This window comes from Mytilus californianus, unplaced genomic scaffold (assembly GCF_021869535.1).
Source record: "Mytilus californianus isolate M0D057914Y unplaced genomic scaffold, xbMytCali1.0.p SCAF_1, whole genome shotgun sequence".
In the NCBI taxonomy this organism is placed as follows: Eukaryota; Metazoa; Mollusca; class Bivalvia; order Mytilida; family Mytilidae; genus Mytilus; species Mytilus californianus.
Window position 1 is genome coordinate 1,544,418 of NW_026262581.1, and position 24,320 is coordinate 1,568,737.

The 24,320-nt window shown below is 34.3% G+C and overlaps 1 protein-coding gene across 1 annotated transcript in view; it reads right to left on the reverse strand.

Annotated features, from left to right (window-relative positions):
- Nucleotides 1-5,725: 5,725 nt before the first annotated feature.
- The window catches only part of LOC127729762 (metabotropic glutamate receptor 4-like), a 30,877-nt gene continuing 12,282 nt past the window's right edge, over nt 5,726-24,320 (reverse strand). The window contains exons 4-10 of the mRNA XM_052237680.1: nt 21,763-21,956; nt 19,649-19,871; nt 16,637-16,713; nt 13,192-13,371; nt 12,332-12,442; nt 9,202-10,302; nt 5,726-6,511 (exon numbers count right to left, since the gene is read on the reverse strand). Coding sequence (XP_052093640.1) covers nt 6,258-6,511; nt 9,202-10,302; nt 12,332-12,442; nt 13,192-13,371; nt 16,637-16,713; nt 19,649-19,871; nt 21,763-21,956 — 2,140 coding nt within the window. The 3' untranslated portion in view covers nt 5,726-6,257. The remainder of the gene's footprint in view (nt 6,512-9,201; nt 10,303-12,331; nt 12,443-13,191; nt 13,372-16,636; nt 16,714-19,648; nt 19,872-21,762; nt 21,957-24,320) is intronic.

Genomic DNA, 24,320 nt, shown 5'->3' on the forward strand with positions numbered 1-24,320 from the left:
ACAGCTCAGCTTAAGGCCTCTTCTGAATATTTGAAAGTCACCACTATATGTATTGATTACCTAAACTGCACTAAAAAAACATAAAATATCGTTTCATTTTGGCTGTACCTGTTAACAAAAATGATTTTAGACGGAATAGCACATCCTAAATTTTACGGTGATGTTGTTACCGAGCACGGAAATTTATATACGATCCGGGTAAACTTATCAATCCTTTAAATAAATTTATTCTAATAGGTTACCAATTCAACACTGTAATTAGATCTTTGAATATTGTTTTATTGGTATAAATATTGAATTTGTTATCAGTAAATTAAAATCATACTAAATAGTTTTGTTATACACATATGCACTTTAACGGTACTACTATCTGTCGATACCTTTATTTTGACATTGCACAATGTCATGTTTTTCTCTGACTGTTAATGACGTCTTTACACTAATAAAATTGAGAATGGAAATGGGGAATATGTCAAAGAGACAACAACCCGACCAAAGAGCAGATAACAGCCGAAGGCCACCATTGGGTCTTCAACGCATCGAGGAAATCCTGCAACCGGAGGTGGTACTCAGCTGGCCCCTAAATAAAATTATGTACTGGTTCAGTGAAAATGGACGTCACACTAAACTCCAAAACATATAAAGGAATTAAATTAAAAAAAACAAACAAGACTAACCAAGGCCAGAGGCTCCTGACTTGGGACAGGCGCAAGAATGCGGCGGGGTTTAACAAGTTTTGTGAGATCTCCCCCCTCCCCCCTATACCTCTAGCCAATGTATGGATAAAGAAACACATAGCAATACGCACAGTAAAACTCAGTTTAAAAGAAGTCCGAGTCCGATGTCAGAATAGGTAACAAAAGAAACTAAGCAAAATGACAATGATACATAAATTAACAAAGGACTACTAGCAGTTACTGACATGCAAGCTCCAGACCTCAATTAAACTGATTGAAAGATTATGTCTTCATCATATGAAAATCAGGTACAATCCCTCCCGTTAGGGGTTTAGTATCATACCATCATAAAAAATATGAGAAGAACATAACCCGTATCATGCCAACAACTGGTTTTAGAATGAATATGTTTATTTCCGATACAAAGACCATATGAGTGAATCAATATTAATACCAAAATATGCAATCCTTAATGACCTGACAACAGTATCGTAACTATATCCCTTCCGAATAAGTCTGTTTAAAGGTTTGGTTAGCTTTTGAGGTGAATGCCGTCATTTTTGTGCTTTGTAAAGAATATTACCATAAAATATTGGATGTGAAATACCTGAACGTATAAGATGTCTACATGTTGATTTATATTTACGAATGATGTCCATGTACCGATGATAAAATTTAGTAAATGTTTTGACTAGTTTGTGATATCGAAAACCCTGGTGTAATAATTTCTCAGTAATACAGAGATTTCTTTCGTTGAAATCAAATACATTGTTGCATATACGAGCGAATCGAACAAGTTGAGATATATAAACACCATTAGATGGTGACAAGGGAACCTCACCATCTTAAAATGGATAATTAACAATAGGAAATGAAAAATCATCTCTTTTATCATGAATTTTGGTATTAAGCTTCCCGTTAAAGATATAAATATCAAGATCCAGGAAAGGACAGTGTTCATTGTTAGTATTAGCTTTATTTGAAGTCAGTTCGGCAGGATAAATCTCTTTAGTGTACATACTGAAGTCGTCATTATTAAGAGCCAATATATCATCTAAATATCTAAAAATGTTTTTAAATTTTTGAATCGTATGTTGTTTCGATGGATCTTTACCGATTTTAGTCATAAATTGTAACTCATAACAATACAGAAACAGGTCCGCAATAAGTGGTGCACAGTGAGTTCCTATGGGAATTCCGATAACCTGACGATATACGGAATCTCCATAGCGAACAAAAATGTTATCTTGGAAAAATTCAAAGGCAGTTATTGTATCAAAGCAGGTCCAATTGACATAGTTCTTTTGTTTGTTGTTACTAAAAAATGACCTAAAAGAGTTCGAACATATATATTCGCATTCCGACTTTTTAAATGCCCATTTAATCAGGTGTGTGAATTTTGTTAGAAAAGTCAAAACTTTGAACAGATTCAAAATCACAAATATAAGCATGCAATTTATCAAGTACTTCCAACGAATTTTTGACACTCTTCGCCTCAGTTGACAATGTTTTCTCGGGGTAACAATCTGCTCTATCACCCTCTCAGCTATGTGTTATTTATATAATGTCTACCGTTGTTTTTTTAAATAGAAATTAGGTCCGAAATATTTGTATTGTTATTACGAAATTTTCTTTGATTGCGATTTATTCTACGCCCATGAGAACGGTGTTTACGAACTGTTTTAGAAACTATATCCAAAATGTTAACAGAATCTGTTCTAGATATATTACCAATTCTCATGATATTGTCATTAAGACCGAGAGGATAGACTGTCTGTAATTTTTTAATCCAATTTAATTCAATTATTTTTCTTGATCGTACAAATTTTGAATGAGATTCCCCAGGCTGCTTATTAACAACTTCTAAAGGTTGAACTGTTAAATATTTAATAGGATGATTGTGCTTCTTAAGGTGTTGATAAATGATACTTTTGAATTTATGAGGCTTGTATAGGGTATATTTGGATACAGGATATTTGCCATTTTAATTTTAGGGATATGGGATATTTGTTCTAAAAATAAATGGGATATGGGATATTGATGCATTTTTAAGGATATTGAATTTTGAACATGAAAAAAAAATGTTGAATTTAAAAGTTAAGAACAGAAATATTTACATCTCGCTTGATACAATTGCCAAAAATAATTTACTAGAAAAAGTCATTTTAGTGCTTTGTTGATTTTCATGTATTAACGAATGTTGTATACGAAAATGGGTTTGGGAAAAAAAATGAGAATGGAAATGGGGAATTTGTCAAAGAGACAACAACCGGACCAAAGGACAGAAGACCGCCGAAGGCCACCATTGGGTCTTCAGCACAGCGAGAAAATCCCGCACCCGGAGGCGGGCTTCAGCTGGCCCCTGAACAAAATGTGTACTAGTTAAGTGAAAATGGACGTCACACTAAACTCAAAAACATATAAATGAACTAAAATTTAAAAAAAACATACAAGACTAACAAAGACCAGAGACAGGAGCAAAAATGCGGCGGTGTTAGACATGTTTTTTTGAGAACTCAATCCTCCCCTATACCTCTAGCCAATGTAGAATAAACAATCACACAGCAATACACACAGTGAAACTCAGGTCAAAAGAAGTCCGAGTCCGATGTCAGAATAGGTAACAAAAGAAACGCAAAATGACAATCATACATAAATTAACAAATAATTACTAGCAGTTACTGACATGCCAGCTCTATACCTCAATTAAACTGATTAAAGATTATGTCTTCATCATATTTCAAATCAAGCACAATCCCTCCCGTTAGGGGTTTAGTATCATACCATCATAAAATATACGAGAAGAACATAACCCGTATAATGCCAACAACTGGTTTTAGAATAAATGTGTTTATTTCCGATGCAAAGACCATATGAGTGAATCAATATTAACATCAAAATATGCCATCTTTAATGACCTGACAACAGTATCGTAACTATATCCCTTCTGAATAAGTCTGTTTAAAGGTTAGGTTAGCTTTTGAAGTGAATGCCGTCATTTTTGTGCTTTGTATAGATTATTACCATAAAAGATTGGATGTGAAATACCTGAACGTATAAGATGTCTGTATGTTGATTTATATTTACGAATGATGTCCTTGTACTGATGATAAAATTTAGTAAATGTTTTGACTAGTTTCTGATATCGAAAACCCTGGTGTAATAATTTCTCAGTAATACAGAGATTTCTTTCGTTAAAATCAAATACATTGTTACATACACGAGCGAATCGAACAAGTTGAGATGCATAAACACCATAAAATGGTGACAAGGGAACCTCACCATCTAAAAATGGATAATTAACAATAGGAAATGAAAAATCATCTCTTTTATCATGAATTTTGGTATTAAGCTCCCCGTTAAAGATATAGATATCAAGATCCAGGAAAGGACAGTGTTCATTGTTAGTATCAGCTTTATTTAAAGTCAGTTCGGCAGGATAAATCTCTTTAGTGTACATACTGAAGTCGTCATTATTGAGAGCCAATATATCATCCAAATATCTAAAAGTGTTATTAAATTTTTGTATCAGATGTTGTTTCGATGGGTCTTTGCTGATTTTAGTCATAAATTGTATTTCATAACAATATAGAAACAGGTCCGCAATAAGTGGTGCACAGTGAGTTCCCATTGGAATTCCGATAACTTGACAATACACGGAATCTCCATAGCGAACAGAAATGTTATCTAATAAAAATTCAAGGGCAGTTATCGTATCAAAAGCAGGTACAATTGACATAGTTCTTTTGTTTGTTGTTACTAAAAAATGACCTTAAAAAGTTCTGACTTTTTGAATGCCTGTGTGATTTTTTTTCTGAATAAGATTATGAAGCAAAGTGGTAAAATGAAAACTTTAAACAGATTCGAAATCACCAATATGAGCATGCAATTTATCAAGTACTTCCAACAAATTTTGGACACTCCAAAAGTACTAATTCCACTAAAGCCTTATTTGAACAATTTATTACGTCGAATTAATTAATGATTTTTGAGGATATTTCAAAATGGTTTAAGGGATACGGGATATTTGTAAAAAAAATTTTTTGGGATATTTGGGGTAAACATTATAGGAATATGGGATATTGGGACAAAAACTTAATGGGATATGGGATATTGATACCCTCCCTAAACAACCCTCATTTATGGGGTCTTTTAAAACGATAAAGGTGTTCTTGCGTGCGTTTAGATAAATATCGTCCTACGTACTGAATATCGCATCCCGGTTTATTTCATGTGAGTAAATATATAATACTGTTAGTTTTTCAAGTGATACCAGTTTCAAAATTTAAGGAAAATGTGCGACCATTAAACGTGGACCTTACCGTATTGTTGGTGGAAAGACGGGGACATGTAAGTCATTTTTTGGCATGACACTTATAGATAGAAGGGTAACCACGATTTTTGTTGTGAAAAATGTTAGCGATTGTAGTATTTTTAGATAATCGATTTTATAGATTGAGACGTGTAGATACCCTTTGAACGAGTTTAGAATTAAGTATTTTTCCATTTCGAAGCTGTCAGTACTGCGATTACTCTCAGATCTGTACTTTGTGTACTTTTTGTTGTGAGGGATGAGGGATGAATAAATACCCTGCCACGTCCGGTCTGTGTTTATATTTGATTTTTTTTGTTGCTTTGAATCGATAGTTTGTTCTTATGTTGTGCTGTTACACCACTTTCCCAGGTTAGGGGGTAGGGGTGTTGGGCGTTCACAAACATGTTTAACCTCGCCACATTCTTTATGTGTCTGTCCCAAGTAAGGAGCCTGTAGTTCAGTGGTTATCGTTGGTTGACGTCTGTCATGTTTGTTTTTCGTAAATTGTTTTGTTATAAATTAGGCCGTTTAGTTTTCTCAATTGAATTGTTTCATATTTTTCATGTCGGGGACTTTTATAGCCGACTATCCAGTATGGGTTTTTCTCATTGTTGAAGGGCGTACGGTTGCCTATAAATGCTTACATCAACTTTATTTGAACTTCAGTGGATAGTTGTCTCATTGGCAACCATACCACACTCCTTATTTTTATATTAGCAAATAATGTCTCTGATAATGTTAAAGTTTATTTACTTGCATAACAGCTAAGATCAATAACAAATAAAATGATGTTATAAATAGTAAAAATCAAATTTACAATCGATTATGTATGGTAGCAATCGTTCTCTGGTTATACGGAGCGTTTTAAACAATTACTTCTGTAAAGCCGCGCCCTGTCGCCTTGAACGTGCACGTGCTTCATGGTTGGATTTTTATTCTATAGTTTTCGTCTAGTGCCGAACAAGGTTCCAAATTACATTTTAAGAGCACATGAATTCGTCCCTATGTTTTCATTATTTTTTTGTACATTGTTCCAGCTTGATTCTTGATTTATTTATATTAATATGTTCCTGCCACATACATCCTTATATTCACTATACGATCTTTTGTTTGTACACGATCGATATCGTTAAAACAGCTACTATGCTGTGTCTTATTAAAAAAAGATATGTAGGATGTACGTCAAGGAGACAGCAACCAAACGACACAAATAACAATATGACTTCTAGAAAGAACATATAAAGTTATTTCTAACGATACTGCTATCATACGTTGAATTCAGTTTCAACATCACTTATGGTAATCCGAGGTAAATGTTTTAAAGGAATGTCTTCTTTCTTCCTAGGATGATCATTGTCATCTATCAGGTTGTTTAGTATTGATATATTATGCAGCGAATGAGCAGCTGATATAACTTGTCTTTTGGTTTTTGATGAAAATGGAGCTAGATTTGGTACTGATGCTGCCAGAAGTCCATTCTTTGTGTATACATACTCATCACTGGATTCCTCTGTTCCTACTGCAATACAATTTTGTCACAAAATATAATTACATACATTCAAACAGGTTAATATTGCAATGCCAATTTACGAAAGTGAAATTAAACTCGATTTGATCAAATTGGTTTAAATGCCGTAAGGGTGAACAATATAAGCAGAAATTATCTTCCATATATATCGGATGCATTTTTCAATTGGGGTTAATGTTTGTAAGGCAATCCTGGTGTCGTTAAATCAAATGTCATTTTTTCTCGTTTACAATAGTTGTTGGTGACTTTCTGTGGGATTTTATTATAGTTTGCACCAAAAACTGGTTGACCGGTCTACCCGGCTATTTAGACTACCCAAAATAATGACCGACACGACCAGCAGAATACCCCAAGAGCACTTAGTTTATCATTTGTATAACTCATTCTAAAGATTTTTGTGATCTGGTGGCATTGATTGGAAACCTGTTTCAGTATTACAACGGACATTTGATTAGACTCCAATTTGTTGTGCATGGGTTAATTACCTGACGATTTCGAAAGTCAAAAATTGGAGTTTTGAATGAGAATAATTTCGAGAATGTGGTGCGTGTATTTTTGAAGAGCTACAATAAAGCCAATGTTGAAGTAAAAATAAAAACCTCTCGATTTCATTTTGAATCATAGGCGGATCCAGGGGGGGGGGGCCCTGGGGGGCCCGGCCCCCCCCTCCCCCTTTCGTGGGAAAAATTTGGTTGATTATATAGGGAATCACTGAAGCATGACTGGAGCGGGCCCCCCTTAGGTCAGTCAGCCCCCCCCCCCCCCTTATGAAAAGTTCTGGATCCGCCACTGTGAATTACTTTATTTCGAAACGGTACTAAGACTTGAACTAAATAATTGTTGTGAGGGGGCACAAATCCAGTTGGGCATAGATAGAAAGTTAAATAATTCTTTTGAAATAGAATCCTATTTGAAGGGTGAACATGCCCATAATGTATTGAAGTGCGTTTACCAAATTTAAATGCAGATTAATCCCTATCTGTATTGAGATCGAATATGAGACATAATGAGTAAAAGTATTCGTCCTGCATTCAGCAAACTATTGTACAATTCACAGATATACATATAAATTGATGCTTTTTTCGTACTTATACAGATAAAGTATCCTGTAAGAAAATATTAAAAATGCAAACCATTAGTCAAGAAAGAGAGACAACATCATAGCCATTAAGAATATGCAAAAAGAAAAACAGCAGTCCACAAAACGCTAGGCATAAAACGTAATGTTAAACAAAACGAACCCCACAGAAACAAGGGTTGACTCGGGTGCTCTAGATGTTTGTTATATGTTCCTTCTCCATTAAAATCATATGTCATGTACACATTCGCTGATAAAAAAAAAGGAAGACGGGATTTTTTTCCCCGACAAATGAAACATATTCGTGTTCATTTGTGAAACACAAATTCCATAACTGTCAACACAATCATTATGGCGCTAAATGATTTTTCAAAGAGATTATTAACCCATAAATCAAAACCTTTTTTGTGAACAGTATTCCGCTACTAAGAAAATCGGGATATTCAATGAAACTATAAGCAATTGACATCATGTTTGACACCTAATTACTAGTAACATAAAATATGCTTTTTTTAACCGACAAAATTATATCTTTTAATTAAATTTCTGGCTTGCAACACCATCCTTCAATAGTCCAAGTATGTGCTTTTATATTTATTTTTAGAAGGCCTTTCAGTCATCCATCTTCGCTAGCCAAGGGTTACGATCCACTTCCCTCCTCTCCACCCTTGGCAGATTAAGCCAACATTTGTGATAACAATGTTGCGCCATCTATCGGTAGATTAAAGTCTAGCCTGGCATCCTGACCCAATCTAATACTTCGTCGTGCAGTGAGTCAGGATCCCAGGCTAATTAAAGTCACGCTCATTCCGAATACATTATTCTTGACCAATGGTAGCACTTGAACTCTTCAATTTGGAGGTAAAAACACGGTAGCGTCTAGATTCTACACACTTGGTAAAGCAGGAAACGAAAATATACGTTGACATTCATGCATTTGTGCAAGAAACATACACAGGAACTTCTATTGATTGATTAAAAACATTCAAATTGTCACTAAATATAGTCGTATGTTTAGGGATGTAAAGACTTGTTGCACAATAAGCACGTGCCAATTGTTTACATACACTTTCTACATTTACACGTGATCATGTTATAGGCGCTTTTTGATTGGATGCAGCGAGTTTCGACTGCAACCAATGAAATTCATTACCTTGTGTCTCCGAAATTCTATCTTAATCCGCCAAGGGTGGAGAGGAGGGAAGTGGATCGTAACCCTTGGCTAGCGAAGATGTCAGTCATCTAACAACTTAAAGTTCAAAATATTTAGCTCTTTGGTTTCCCAAAAAAAATAGCAATTTGAACCAAAGACTGCCTCTGGCATAACCACGTTTTCTCTTGAACCAAATTAAGATAATTTGTAAAAATAAGATAATTGGACTGTTGGAAGAAGATGATAATGTAAAATGTTTACGGACGATGGACGCCAATTGAAACATTGCAATTACTTAGTCTTTTGAATTTGTATAAAAGACTAAAAAAAACATAGTACGGAATTTGTAGCTATGATCTTCATCTGTATTTCATGCAAATATAAGCATAAAAAAATTAAGCTTTAACCTATATAATTGAAATGATCCTAAATAAGATCTGAGTAACTTACCTGATTTATTAGCCGTATAACATTTACTTGTCCTGTCAGACTTCTCATTTCCCCGAGTCATCACCCGCTCCCTTGTGTTTAACCTTGGTTTAAATATGATGATGTATAACCTTGATAGAAATAGTACACACAGACTTACTGTTGAGTTTATAGAAAGTGTTATACATAGAGACAGAACACGTACTATATTATTGTTGGTGAAAAAGAATGTTGAGGCAAACGCTAACCAAACAATACAAGTTGTATATGAACATATTGCAATGAATCGTGTCTCTTTGAAACCATCCGGAATCTTTCGGGTTTTTACAGCAAAAATTACACATGCTATCAACAGCGCTACTGAGTACGATAAACTGATAGCATACGAGTAGTTATCTGCATCATCACATATTAAAACGCCACTGTCTTCGTCATAATCGATTCTTATGTCCGGTCTATCAAAAATAATCCAAACCGTCAGTCCTAAAACGTGAAAAAACGTAATCAATAATGTCAAAGTTATAGATGATCTTGAATTTATGAACTTCTTTTTTTCGAGACTCTTTGCCTGAAACAGTCTATAAATTCTTATTGTCTTGGTCAACAGAGTGGCATACTGCAGTGTGTAACACAATCCAAGAAGATATCGGATAAGACCACACGAAATAGGTGATGGTTCAGCAAGAAAGGCAGCTGATGATCCATACGATAATATCAGACTAAAAACCAAAAGAAGGCTGAGTTTAAGGTCCGTTGCCTTAACTAATGGCGTTTCTCTGTTTATCGTGAATACCACTATGACTACGATACATACAGCAATACCAATAGAAGATAACGTAAGAGTCCCAATGGCAGCTGGGTCATTGAAACTCATATAGTCAATGTGAATTGGCGTACAGTTACTTTTATTATTATTCGGATGAGAACCAACAGGACATGGCATGCATCCAAAATCGCCAGAATACTGATTTCCGGAACATTTGGTACATTGCCAGCAACAACGGTCCTCTGATATTGTTTTTGCGTATCCGAAAGGACAAGAAAGTGAACACACTGAAGGTCCCCTGTATTTATCGTCTCTGTACTTTTTATTAAGGAAAATTTCTTCTGTGCCACCAGCTTCTGTAATTAGAATCATTGTCATGTTATGCGAGCATACCACTCCTTATATATCAAAATCTCTCTCTCTCTCTCTCTTTGAATATATACTTGCTGTCTGTACAAATGCAGTATTAAATGTGTTTTGGCGGTTGTGTATGTGTTAACAAGTTCTTGTTCTGTGTGGCTGCAAGTAATTGTTTACTTTAATGCGTTTACTATCTGAGCATTGACCATAACTTTAACTGACTTAATGTTCTTGCTAATGTCTTAAATCTATGCATATATATACCTGCTGCATGTAACATTTTTGGCATAAAATTGTAAAGGTAGACAGAAACCTAAATTCATGAAAAAATATATTGTAGAGTTGTTACAAGCAAAGGGCTTTATATAAAACAAAATTTTGGGCACAACAATGCCAAATAAAACATGTAAAAAAAGAACAGAAGATAAAGGACAATAGATAGGTGTCAGTGAATTGTCATTCAAAGTACTTTCTGACCGTTTTCATACACAAGTCATACATTTTTTAAATCAGTGCTCCTGATGAATAGGTATTCAATCGTTCCAACCTTCTCTTTGATAGTAAATATAAATAAGAAGATGTTGTATGAGTGCCAATGAGACAACTCTCCATCCAAGTCACAATGTATAAAAAGTTAACAATAGGTCAAAGTACGGCCTACAATACGGAGCCTTAGCTCACACCGAACAGCAAGCTATAAAGGGCTCCAAAATGACTAGTGTAAAACAATTCAAACAGGAAAAACCAACGGTCTAATCTATATAAAAAACGAGAAACGAGAAACACCTATGAACCACACCAACAAACGACAACCACTGAACAACAGGCTCCTGACTTAGGACAGGTGCATAACAGCGGGTTTAAACGTTTTAACAGGTGCCAACCTTCACCCTTACCTGATACAGTAGTGTAACATTACAACATAAAAAACACACTATAAAATGTCAATTGAAATGGCTTAACTCGATCAAAATGACATTAAAACAAAAAACAAGGTAACACACACTAAACGAATAAGTTTGAGCTATGACACAATATAAATACAATATTAAAACGTAGGTGCCTATATAACATAGACGTTACAGGTAGTAATAAAAAAAGAAGAATAAGAGCGTCATTAAGCCAACTCTTACCTGGGACAAAATGGCGTTAAATAGGTAAATTTAAATATAATTATTTTGTTATTAGGAGTACGGAAATTTTTTAAAAAATAATAATATATCTGATTACACTGTTCTTGCTTAATAAAAATAATATTTCACTAGCAATGGCTGGGTTGATATTTTTCATCTGTTGATCGAGTTGAAGAGATGAACTCAAGTTGCATCTTGCAAAGATAATTTGCCCAAGTCAGAAGTGGTATTGTGAAAGGACAAAACTTTTTGAATAAGCACAGTAATATCGCTTTGAACATTTTTGGCATATAATTGTAAAGGTAGACAGAGAAACTTAAATTCATGAAAAAATAGATTGTAGAGTTAGTTACAAGTAAAGAGCTTTATATAAAACAAAATTTTTGGCACAACAATGTCAAATAAAACATGTAAAAAAAGAGCAGAAGATAACCGACAAAACAATGACAAAACAACGAAATGACCAACAACAGTCTACTATAAACGCTACTTAGAAAGCTAAAGACTGAGTAAAAAATCCCATAAAAAACCGGAGTGATCTCAAGTGCTTTGGAAAGGTAAGCAGATCCTGCTCCATAAGTGGCACGGGAATAATTCTCATTCGAAGATGTCACGATCGAGGAAAAGAGGACTGGATTCTCGCAACGACAGTTTGATTATATCCGTGGTCATCTTGGAAACAGATATTCCATAGCGGTCAACAAACCCATGATGTTCTTCCGTAAAACTTTCAAAGGTATTACTTCAACTGTACTACCATGAACCCTTTGTTATACAGCTTCCTTAGTGTAAATACAAGTAAGTAAATGGGCGGACAACAGTTCATCGTAATACGTCGTTTATTTTACTGGTGGTTACATTTCATGACATATGATTATAAGACTGAACTTACGTGAAAAGTTTCCTATTATTTCCCACTGTTCCTTCTCATTGTACCTCAAAATGCTGTAACGGGCTGGTCCCTCGGAACTATTTACAAATTGAAATATCCCTCCTTGATTATCTGAAAACAAAGCACACAAGTTATCATAGCACTTTATTATTTTCGATTTCAGCAAACCTGCACATTTTATCCTAAAATTTAATGAAATGCAAATATGTATGCGTCAATGAAAACCAAACGACACATAAAAACAGAAGGGTCAATATACAGTCTGCAATAAAACACAGGTGTCTATTCAATATGTCTATATATAAATCGCCAGCGCCATGTTTTAGAAAATGGTGAATAAAGTCAAAGAAACAAAATTTAAATCGATTTCCCATGAAGACAAACAAATTGAGATACAGACACCTCGCTGTTTGCAAGTTGTAGTTATAGCCATATCAAATAGTATCAATCTTATGTATGAAAATGGATCTTTGTTACAAGATCTATATTGTCGTTCTTTGAATCGTTGCTTAGTAAACACCTAGAAGTTCCGTTTAAATCCGTCCGCATAAACTGTCAGAAGGAACGTAAAAAGGCGTTCTGACAAGCCGAATGGTCATACATAAATGAAAAAAAGCAAATTATTTAGGTAGGTAAAATAAAAAAATGAAAGACAACATGGGGATATAACCTTTAATTGATGATTAAACATATATATCGTAATTTTGCGAGGATCGATAAGGGACAAGGATCCTTTAGTTTAATGGTATATCTTTGCATGCCAAAACTCTTTACATTCTTTTACTTTGTTGCATAATTTCTTTAATGTTAAAAGCATTAAACGACGTCTTCTATTATCTAGCTTTAACCATCAAACACACCTTTAAAAGACACGTTGCCAAGGAATTCTAGCAGCTGAGTTCCACCACGAAGAGCCGTCTTTAAACTGTTGCACAAACCATCTGCTTTATCACAATAAGCTTCGTGCATTCCTCTAATAGCATATGCAAATGTTTTTACAGCATCATTGATATAGTGAAGAATTCCAAACTCTTCAACATCTACAATAGAATTACTACAGCAATTTAATCCAGCTAAACCCGAGTTACCATTAAGGATTGATTGATTTACAGTTTTTTGCTTTGAGTCCAGTGACGAATATATTTTGTAAATTCAGGACGAGAACAAATTTAAGATAAATACAATAGGTTTTATAAAGTTGGACGACCGAGAATTTTGCAAAAGTCCACCTACAGACCGCTCAAGTTGTTGCAATGGTTCTTTAACGTGCATAAGCGTGGCGCTCTCCCTACACAAGACATCGAGTTTTCCTTTTCTGACCGGACGTATAGCTATACTGACGCCCCTCTTTAGCGTTCTTTTACTGTCGTATGGGAGAAGTAAGCAACATAAACAATGAACATTAACATGAGATAATTTAATGAACATAAAAATCATCCAACTTTATATCTAATAGAGTATGTCACTTAATCAAAATTCTTAAAGAAAAAGGGAGACAATACCAAGGCAGCCATTGAAAGCAGCAGTCGAAAAAAACAATGACCAAAAGCAAACTGTCCACATACAAACAGATGTCCACAAAATAATACACAGAAAACTACAAATTGAGCCACACGAGCTACATCAACGGGGGGTGAACTCAGCGCTCATTATTCATAGCACTCTCTTTCAATGGTTAAATTGTGATATCTTTTTTAAGCATTTGCAAGATCGTGATCTCAAAAAAAATATTCATACACTTGTTTGTTTATTCAATCTTTCTTAAATATGATCAAAGGAAATCTTCAAAATACATATGTCGTATTTATATACAGAATGAACGTATATGCGAAATTTCTCCCAAATTATCCTTATATCCCCATATCCCTAACATCAGTTAACATTATTTTTGTAAAATAGATAGTTTGTTGTTAAGTAAATTCCGTTTTGATGATTTTAAATATGTTCATCGAGTTTTTGTGTTTTATTTATATGATATATGTAGTTCATTGTGGAGTTCTTAAAATAAGCGTAAATGTTGTAAAGCTGTAAAACTTATTATTCCAACGTTTTTCGTTGTGAAAATAGTATAGTAAAATGGTTAATACTTTAAAACCGATCATACAAATATCTGAAACCAATTAATTACAACGATTATTTATGAAGCAAACGTATTACTTTATAAAGAAAAAATCTTTAGATTGGCTTTGAAACTATTTCCTTTTGCAAATTTAAATGTATATTCATAATTCTTTCAACAGTATTTCAGAAAATAAGGAAAACTATACTGATCAGACCTTACATATTGATTACCCCGCCACTTCTCATGAGTTCAAGCTAATGCACGGTTCATGTTGTGATACGTAAAACCTCTAAAATCATTTGGATACAGAAAAAGAACATAGTTGAAAAATATTGCATTAAGTCAGAAAGACAGGGAATTTTTAGAGGTGTGGCTATATACATTGTGTATAGATAAAACGGAAAAGCCAAACACCAGTCCAAAAATAAGATAAGATGTGCTTTATGGTATAGTGTACTTAAGATCCTTTGAAAAACCCATTGAAACCCAGTCTCTGGTTAGGCATGATTAATAAAGTGTTAAACTGATGAAACTACATATTGTTTTGTTGCTTGTTCTACAAAATTGTAATTTCTTTTGTATTTTATCCCTGTCAAATTTCTAATTTAGGAACAGTGCTAGCCTTTTTTATGGTGGCTTAGGTGATCAACCACAATTCTTAAAGGGAAATATCTTTTAACAGACATTTGGTTGCAATTGATTCATCTGTATAACTTGTTTGATTTTAACATTCTGATCCATTCTGATATCCACTGTGTACCATCACACCGGATATAGTTACCCTTGACCTGGTTCTCTGTTCATTGTCTAAGAAAAACTACATTACTGTTCATATACCAACATATAGGTACCCAGGTAGCTAGCTCTACGCTGGTATTTGTACAGTAACAGTAACGTTGTTTTTCTTAGACAATGAACAGAGAACCAGGCCAAGGGTACCTATATCCGGTGGTGATGATCCACAGTAATATCGGTGACTGTATTACAGGAGGTTCTATACAGCAACGTCATAAACACTGTAGATATCTTTATTTAAAAATGCATTTTCACACTTGGAGGTCAGTAGTTGAGATCCTCATTTTATATTTTGAAAATGTTTGTGTAAACATTACAAATTAGATATTTTTGCTAATTTTTGTCTAAATTTTAAGATCACAGATAATTTTATTGGTACATTACATCAAAAAAATATATTTGCTAATTTAACTTTTATAACTTAACTTTTCTCGTCCAGTCCTGAAATGTTACCTTCTTTGAGGGGGCATTTTTTTTTTGTTGTTGTGTGTATTGAAACAAAGCCTCGTCAGGTCCAAATGGAGACGTCAAATTGTATGCCCTACGTCAGAATAGGGACGTCAAAATCTATACACTAGGTCCGAATGGGGACGTTAAATTCTATGCCCTTCGTCAAAATAGGGACGTTAAATTATATGCCCTACGTCAGAATAGGACGTTAAGTTATATGTCCTACGTCAGAATAGGGACGTTAAATTCTATGCCCTACGTCAGAATAGGGACGTCAAATTCTATACACTAGGTCCGAATGGGGACGTTAAATTCTGTGCCCTTCGTCAAAATAGGGACGTTAAATTATATGCCCTACGTCAGAATAGGGACGTCAAATTCTATACACTAGGTCCGAATGGGGACGTTAAATTCTTTGCCCTACGGCAGAATAGGGACGTTAAATTATATACACTAGGTCCGAATGGGGACGTTAAATTCTATGCCCTACGTCAGAATAGGGACGTCAAATTCTATACACTAGGTCCGAATGGGGACGTTAAATTCTATGCCCTACGTCAGAATAAGGACGTCAAATTCTATACACTAGGTCCGAATGGGGACGTTAAATTCTATGCCCTACGTCAAAATAGGGACGTTAAATTACATGCCCTACGTCAGAATATGGACGTTAAATTCTATGCCTTACGTCAGAATAGGGACGTCAATTTCTATGCCTTACGTCAGAATAGGGACGTTAAATTATATGCCCTACGTCAGAATAGGGACGTTAAATTCTATACACTAGGTCCGAAATCTCCCTTACGTATAAAGGATGTAGTTATATAAATCGACAGTCGAATTCTCATATGAAATACCTATATTCATATCTTCATTGTTATACACCTATTGCTGTTTAAAATTTGCTGATACGATACTGTAAATTTATCTTGCTTCACAGTGACTCGTACACTATGCATAAGACTTTACAAGTATAAAGTACAAAATGTTGCTCCTACCACATTTATCTTGAGTACATCCATATGCATACATGTAATCCCGCCACCATGGATTCGTCGGATTTCCATTAACAAGGCTGCAAGTAATATGTAAGCAAAGTAGATAAGTTAAACTATAAACCAATGGTTATTTAATATACTAGTAAGGTAATGTGGGTTATTAAAATTGTTGCGGACATCTTGAACTCCAAATGTTTGATAATTTGTACATTGTTGGAAAAAATAAAATTTATGTGTACGAGCTTTAGAAACAGGACGAAAAGCGAAGCTTGCCGAGCTGTTTCGTAGCGAGTACAAATACATTTTATATTTCCGACAATGTACATATATTGTTTTTATCCTGTTACTTACACCAGAATTTTAAAGCTTTAGTTGTTTACGTCCAAAAAGTTGTCTCTGATTTTTCATAGAAATCGACATAGTTTAAACGCGGATCGCGAAGAGGACCCCAAAATGAACTGTTACGCAAAAAGAAATATTCATATTACCAGTTGCTCAACATGGAAGCGGGGTAAAAGAGAGGCGAAGGATACCAAATAGACATTCAAACTCACAAGTCGAAAATAAACTTACAACGCCATGGCTAAAAAGAAAAAGACAAACAAACAACAATACACAAAACACAACATAAAAAACTAAAGACTGTACAACACGAACCCCACCAAAAACTGGGGGTGATCCCAGGTGCTCCGGAAGGGTAACAGGAGACTTTATTCGTACAAGTACAAATCAAAAAATTATTTGTGTTATAAGATAAGAAAACAACACGTTATAAATTTCATGCGTTCGAAGAGGACAATAGTTGGCTGATTGCAGGATAAATTATTTTACCGAATAAAAAAATGAAGAATGTGATTTTTAGATGGGATTACACAAATAATTTAACTGTGAATTTATCTTTTTTGTTATGTAGCTAAAAAACGAGAAAACAGTCTCTCGGTCTGTTTTCATACTTTAATTTTACTGTAAATTATCCTAACACGATATGGGAATTTTGCAGAACAGTTTGAAAACAAGATCAGTTGCATAAAGTTTATACTTCTTATACTTTTTTACAACTTTAGAATTTGCATGATACAAGCTACCTTATAGGTATTTAATTCTATTTATTACATTGGTTGCAATGAATTACATTGATTTACCAGTGAAATAAAAATCGATAATTTCACATGTGAAATAAACGTGGTTATTTCACTCCTCTGACGTCATACAACAATAGGCGTTGTCAAGACGTCGATAACGTCGGATCTTGAAAAACAAATCGTGAATGCGTAGAAAAAGATATAGTTCCTTACATTTTCTACTTTAATTTCATAAAAAAAAGTCATTTGCCAATGTAATAAAAAGAATAACTAATCAAAGAATTCAAATATCGAAAAATATTCAACTCGTGACCGAACAACACTGATAGTTAACTCATGCGCTACGCGCATTCGTGAATTAATGTGTTGTTCGGTCACTCGTTGAATATTTTTCTCTATTTGAATTCTTCGATTAGTTATTCTATAATTAATTATATTACATGTTTGTTACAAAATAATCCGTACTTTGGATTTGCTGAAAGAATATCAAATCATATTTCTCAATAAAATTCAACTGCCATGACTGCACATGTTTTTCACGACAGTTACACAACAATGCATAGGAAAACAAACGAAAAATGTGTTATATATAACTCGTAATTTCTTGGTTGTAGCATAAAAATGTAATTATAATAAACAGCTGCGCCATGAGCGCATGATACGCCCGTCGTCTTGTGTGTGAATTTTTATTCAATAAGCATAAATAGTTTCTGACATACGGTGTGACATGCGAAAACCCCCTTTTTTTTTTACAAAAAACTCAATATCTCTAAAATAAAATTTTGAATCAAAGCCAAAAAGTATACAGATCTTTAGATTAATATAACTAAGAAGTGTGTAAAATTTTAAGCAATAATCATAAATCGTTTTTGAGATACGGCGCGACATTTGAAAAACCCCTCCCCCTTTTTTTACAAAATACTCAATAACTCAAAAATAGAATTTTGAATCATCACCAAAAAGTATACAGATCTTAAGGTTAATATAACTAAGAAGTGTGTAAAGTTTTAAGCAATAATCATAAACAGTTTTTGAGATACGGCGCGACATGTGAAAAACCCCTCCCCCTTTTTTAACAAAATACTCAATATCTCTAAAATAAAATTTTGAATCATCACCAAAAAGTATACAGATCTTAAGATTAATATAACTAAGAAGTGTGTAAAGTTTTAAGCAATAATCATAAATTGTTTTTGAGATACGGCGCGACATGTGAAAAAAAAACACACACCTGTTTTAGTTACTAAGTCCCGTAACTCAAAAAGTTTTAATCTTTTTTTTTCACCAAAAAGTATACAGATCGTTTGACCATCATAAGAAACAACTATGTTAAGTTTCATGAAATTTGGATAAGTCATTCTCAAGTTACGGTGCGACATGTTTACGCCGGACAGACAGACGGACGGACGGACAGACAGACGGACAGACAGACGGACGGACGCCGGACATTTGTATACCATAATACGTCCCGTCAAAAATTTGACGGGCGTATAAAAATTGAATGCTTTCTTTTTGGTATTTTTTGGGGCTGAAAAAGCGTTAATCGTGCGCACATGTTTATAGTATGAAACGCTTCCGCGCTTCATACAAAATGTCACGGCTTCGGTCAACGCCTTGACATCCCAATGAAATTACAAACAGAAGCATTCAATTCTTAAATACTTTTTACTAATCCTCCAGTACTATTTTAAAACAACAAAATATTAATTATAACGACTATTAAACCAAAATGTTTAAACAACATGTATACCTGACAATTTTGTAGTAATTATGATAAAAAGAATATGTTAAGGCTTTTTTGAAAATGTGCATATTTGTTTTGGCCAGAATCCTAAAGGTAATGCACCACTTTTTTATCGTCAAAGTTAAAAACTTGCTATTTCATCAGTTTTTCGGTAGTAATAAATGGAAATAGTTATTAGCAACTTACGAAGTAAAATACGTTTTGAAGCCAGGTATGTTGCCAAGCAATAACTGCACACCAACAGATCCTTCTAGTACTTTTTTAATGTCATCATTTTTAAACGCCCTTCCAGCCCAACCGTCGGTAGCTATCCAGTGGAAAGACGATTTTGCATGCGTTGTTTGACTGACAGCTTTGAATAACTCAATGGCGGTATGTGGCCTTAGAATTAAAACCACCACAATGTGACCTACAATAGATGTTTTAACGTACTTCTGTATGTACTATGGTAACTACATTGATAACTATCGTATATGATAAATTATCACAGAATTATAAACAGAAAATCTGTAAAGGGTTCCGTGGAACCAAGTGTCTCGCCTGCGATTGCTGTAAAATATAGTAAAAGTGTAATGTTGACCAGTGTAGAAGTGAGTCCTTTTATCAGTAAAATGACGAATTTAAAAAAAAATGCTTTTTCTTAAAGATTAGCTTCTCCCCAAGTTTCATAACAATCCATGCAGATTTACGGGAAAATGAAGATAAATATATTCAAAATTTTGCTCTGAATACTGTATGTTGGTCATAAAAAAGTAATGTGTCCAAAACTTCCATAAAATTATTGATATCTGAAAAAACTTTAACCACAGACTGATCCTAAATGTTGCCGATGTCGACGCCGATGACGGAATCAAGGATCGCTATGTCTCGCTTTCGCAGTCTCGACAGAAAGGTATATAGATTTTCGTCTACTGTCAAAATAAAGTATATATCAGTATAATGCTAAGATTGCCAATGAGACAACTACAAAAATGGATACATATACCCCAAGGGATAACAAGTGACAATAGCAGGTCATTGACAGTACAGTCTCCCGCATTAGATGACAATAACAGATCATTGACGGTACAGTCTCACGCATTAGATAAAACTCAACATAATGCTACTGAAGACCCCAGTATTACAAAATGTGAAACATCAAAGGAGAAAACCAACGGCCTGATTCATAAAACCCAACCGTATGCTATTGAAGACCCCAGTATTACAAAATGTGAGACATCAAAAGAGAAAACCAACGGCCTGATTCATAAAACCCACCCGTATGCTATTGAAGACTCCAGTATTACAAAATGTGAGACATCAAAAGAGAAAACCAACGGCCTGATTCATAAAATTCATAAAACCCAACCGTATGCTATTGAAGACCCCAGTATTACAAAATGTGAAACATCAAAGGAGAAAACCAACGGTCTGATTCATAAAACACAACCGTATGCTATTGAAGACCCTAGTATTACAAAATGTGAAACATCAATAGAGAAAAACAACGCCCTGATTCATACAACAACAATGAACGAAAAATAAATATGACAGACAGCAGCTAACGACAACCACTGGGTTTCGGGTTCCTGGTACATACACAATGTAGAACTGATGATGTGGCGGGGTTAAGATGTTTGTGAGCTCTCAACCCTCTTGCTAACCTGTGGCATTGTCGTCAAAGTATCGTAAGCGGGGCATGAAGGGACAAAAGACATAAAGTAAACGTACCGATCTTACAGTAAGTAATCTCATTTACTGAAAGCTAGTCCAAAGCCTAATTTTAGCCAAAAAAATTTAACACCTAAATGCCATTCAGCGCAACTCCAATGGATCTAGGATAACAGAGTCATAAGCAGTCTAAGAATATTATTACCTTCAACCTATTTTCAAATTTTTTTATTAAAATTATAAGTCATCGAGATTGTTTTCAGGCTAGAGGTTGTGAAAAATGGACATGTTTTGTAAGGATTGTACATACAAAGATAATTATTCATTTTCTTATGAGAACAGAAAGAAAACTTCATAGCTGAATTTCAAAGTAAAATATGAAAAGATACCTTTTATAAAAAAATAAATAACAAAAATTCAGAAAGTTATCTAAGATGGCGAAATATCTCATACCTTAACATGTGTTGTTTTCTAGATTTGAGCTTTTTTATTACTATTTTTCAATTTGTTTGCGTTTATCAAATACATTTGAAAAATATTGATAAAAAAGTAATATGAGATTCTTCGCCTTCTTATCTCTTTCGTAAAAACCAAAGAGAACGTCTGGTCGAGGGTACAAAGATTAATATATTTTACTATTGGTTTTATACCTTTCATATTTTTATGTTTCAATAAAGTTTTGATTGTATGTTGATTCTGTGTGTCCGATGGATCGTATGGTAGCTTCATTGATACTCCAACACAGAAATCACCACGCATGGTCAATTTCTCTAACATCGATTTGAAATTGAATCCATAGCTGCTGTCTTCATACACAATGGAGATGTATTTATATTCCAGACTCCTGTTTCAAATAGAAGATTCACGTTTCACTATAATTATGCCTGCATATTAACGCATTTTTTTTATGTTATGATGTGTCTGTCTTCCTGTCTGTTCGTTTCTTTCAGTTTTATGCGTCTTGCACGATATTTTTTGTATTGCCCACACCACCAAGCTGAGGCAAAAAGATCAATAAAATATAGGTTTGGTTTAAATTCAGAGATCAAGAAAATAGCAGAAACGTAGCTACCAACACTGTTGTAGTAGGCATGACAATGCTGTCTAATTTCGTGCTTATTTGTTAAGAAGTTAATGGGTTCAAGTAATATTTCAAGTGTCATGACAAAAGGTACTATTTTGAGTGCCACGACAAAAGGTAGACAGATGTTTAACAATAAATATAATATCAGTGAAAAAGCAGAGCAACTATTTGCAGCATTATATTTATACATATTATATTATAAAGTTTACGTCTAAAACAAGTCTACAACGTATTATGTTAAATGCAGCGAAAAGAATAACACATGTTCTCCTATAAAGAAGGACTAAATGTATTGACCATAGAAAAGTCATATACCGACTAATGAATTAGACAAATAAGATCGATAACTGCAGATAGCCAGTTCCAGAATATTCCATCAAGTTAGTGTTTAGTCGCAACAGTCCACATTCTTCGATCCAGGAGTGTGGATTTAATCAAGTCCACATTCTTCGATCCAGGAGTGTGTGGATTTAATCTAGATAATCATATGGATAAAGGAAACCATTGAATGTGTAGGACTAAAAGGTACGGACAAAACGATAGTCATATCGGTAAAGGAAACCATTGAATGTATAGGACTAAAAGGTACGGACAAAACGATAATCATATCGGTAAAGGAAACCATTGAATGTATAGGACTAAAAGGTACGGACAAATAGTTATCAGTGGCATCTTTGGTCTTCCTTCTCCCAGTGTGTCAGAACAACATCAAGAACGATTGCTATTACAAAACAATTTTGAAACCAACACCAGCTGATTTATTGTGCGATTATATTTTCTATATATCCTGAAACATGCTGAATTGTATGACATATTTGACATTATGTAAAATTAGTTAATACAATATATTCGATTTACAATGACAATCTATTAAAAACTACCTTCAAAAGGGAAATATAATTATTTCATCCCAGAGTCGTCAGTCCATTACATTGAAAATATTTGCAGTACGACAAATTTTCCTGTCGTGGAAGCACAAAAACATGTTCTCTCAAAAACGAGGCATCATATCGGAATCTAAGAGAATCACAATGCCACTAAGTAATATTGCTTTAAGATGGTTAAACACAACTACTGCAGACCATACAACAGAAGGGATCTATCAGCAAAGAATAACTATATTTGACAATATGTGATGAACGGATGATCTCTATCTGTTACTCTGATTTCCAGGAAAACAAACAACAATGCAACAAACTGATGTTGACCAATCCGAAACAAATCAAATCAGACGGTACGAAGTTGATGAAGACGTCAACAAAACGATTCTTGAATGATTCGAAAGAAATAAACGGAAAAATAATAACTTGGACAGACCGAGTAGTAGATGAAGTTAATACAGAAATCCATTCAGAGAAAGCTCCCTAAGTAGTAGATAAAGTTAATATAGAAATCCATTCAGGGAAAGCTCCCTAAGTAGTAGATAAAGTTAATACAGAAATCCATTCAGAGAAAGCTCCCTAAAATGTAGATAAAGTTAATACAGAAATCAATTCAGAGAACGCCCCCTAAGTAGTAGATAAAGTTAATACAGAAATTCATTCAGGGAAAGCTCCCTAAGTAGCAGATAAAGTTAATACAGAAATCCATTCAGAGAAAGCTCCCTAAGTAGTAGATAAAGTTAATGCAGAAATCCATTCAGAGAACGCCCCCTCAGTAGTAGATAAAGTAAATTCAGAAATCCATTCAGAGAAAGCTCCCTAAGTAGTAGATAAAGTTAATACAGAAATCCATCAGGGAAAGCTCCCTAAGTAGTAGATAAAGTTAATACAGAAATCCATTCAGAGAACGCTCCCTAAGTAGTAGATAAAGTTAATACAGAAATCTATTCAGGGAAAGCTCCCTCAGTAGTAGATAAAGTGAATACAGAAATCCATTCAGAGAAAGCTCCCTAAGTAGTAGATAAAGTTAATAAGGAAATCCATTCAGAGAACGCTCCCTAAGTAGTAGATAAAGTTAATACAGAAATCCATTCAGAGAAAGCTCCCTAAGTAGTAGATAAAGTTAATACAGAAACCCATTCAGAGAAATCTCCCAAAGTAGTAGATAAAGTTGATACAGAAATCCATTCAGAGAACGCTCCCTAAGTAGTAGATAAAGTGAATACAGAAACCCATTCAGAGA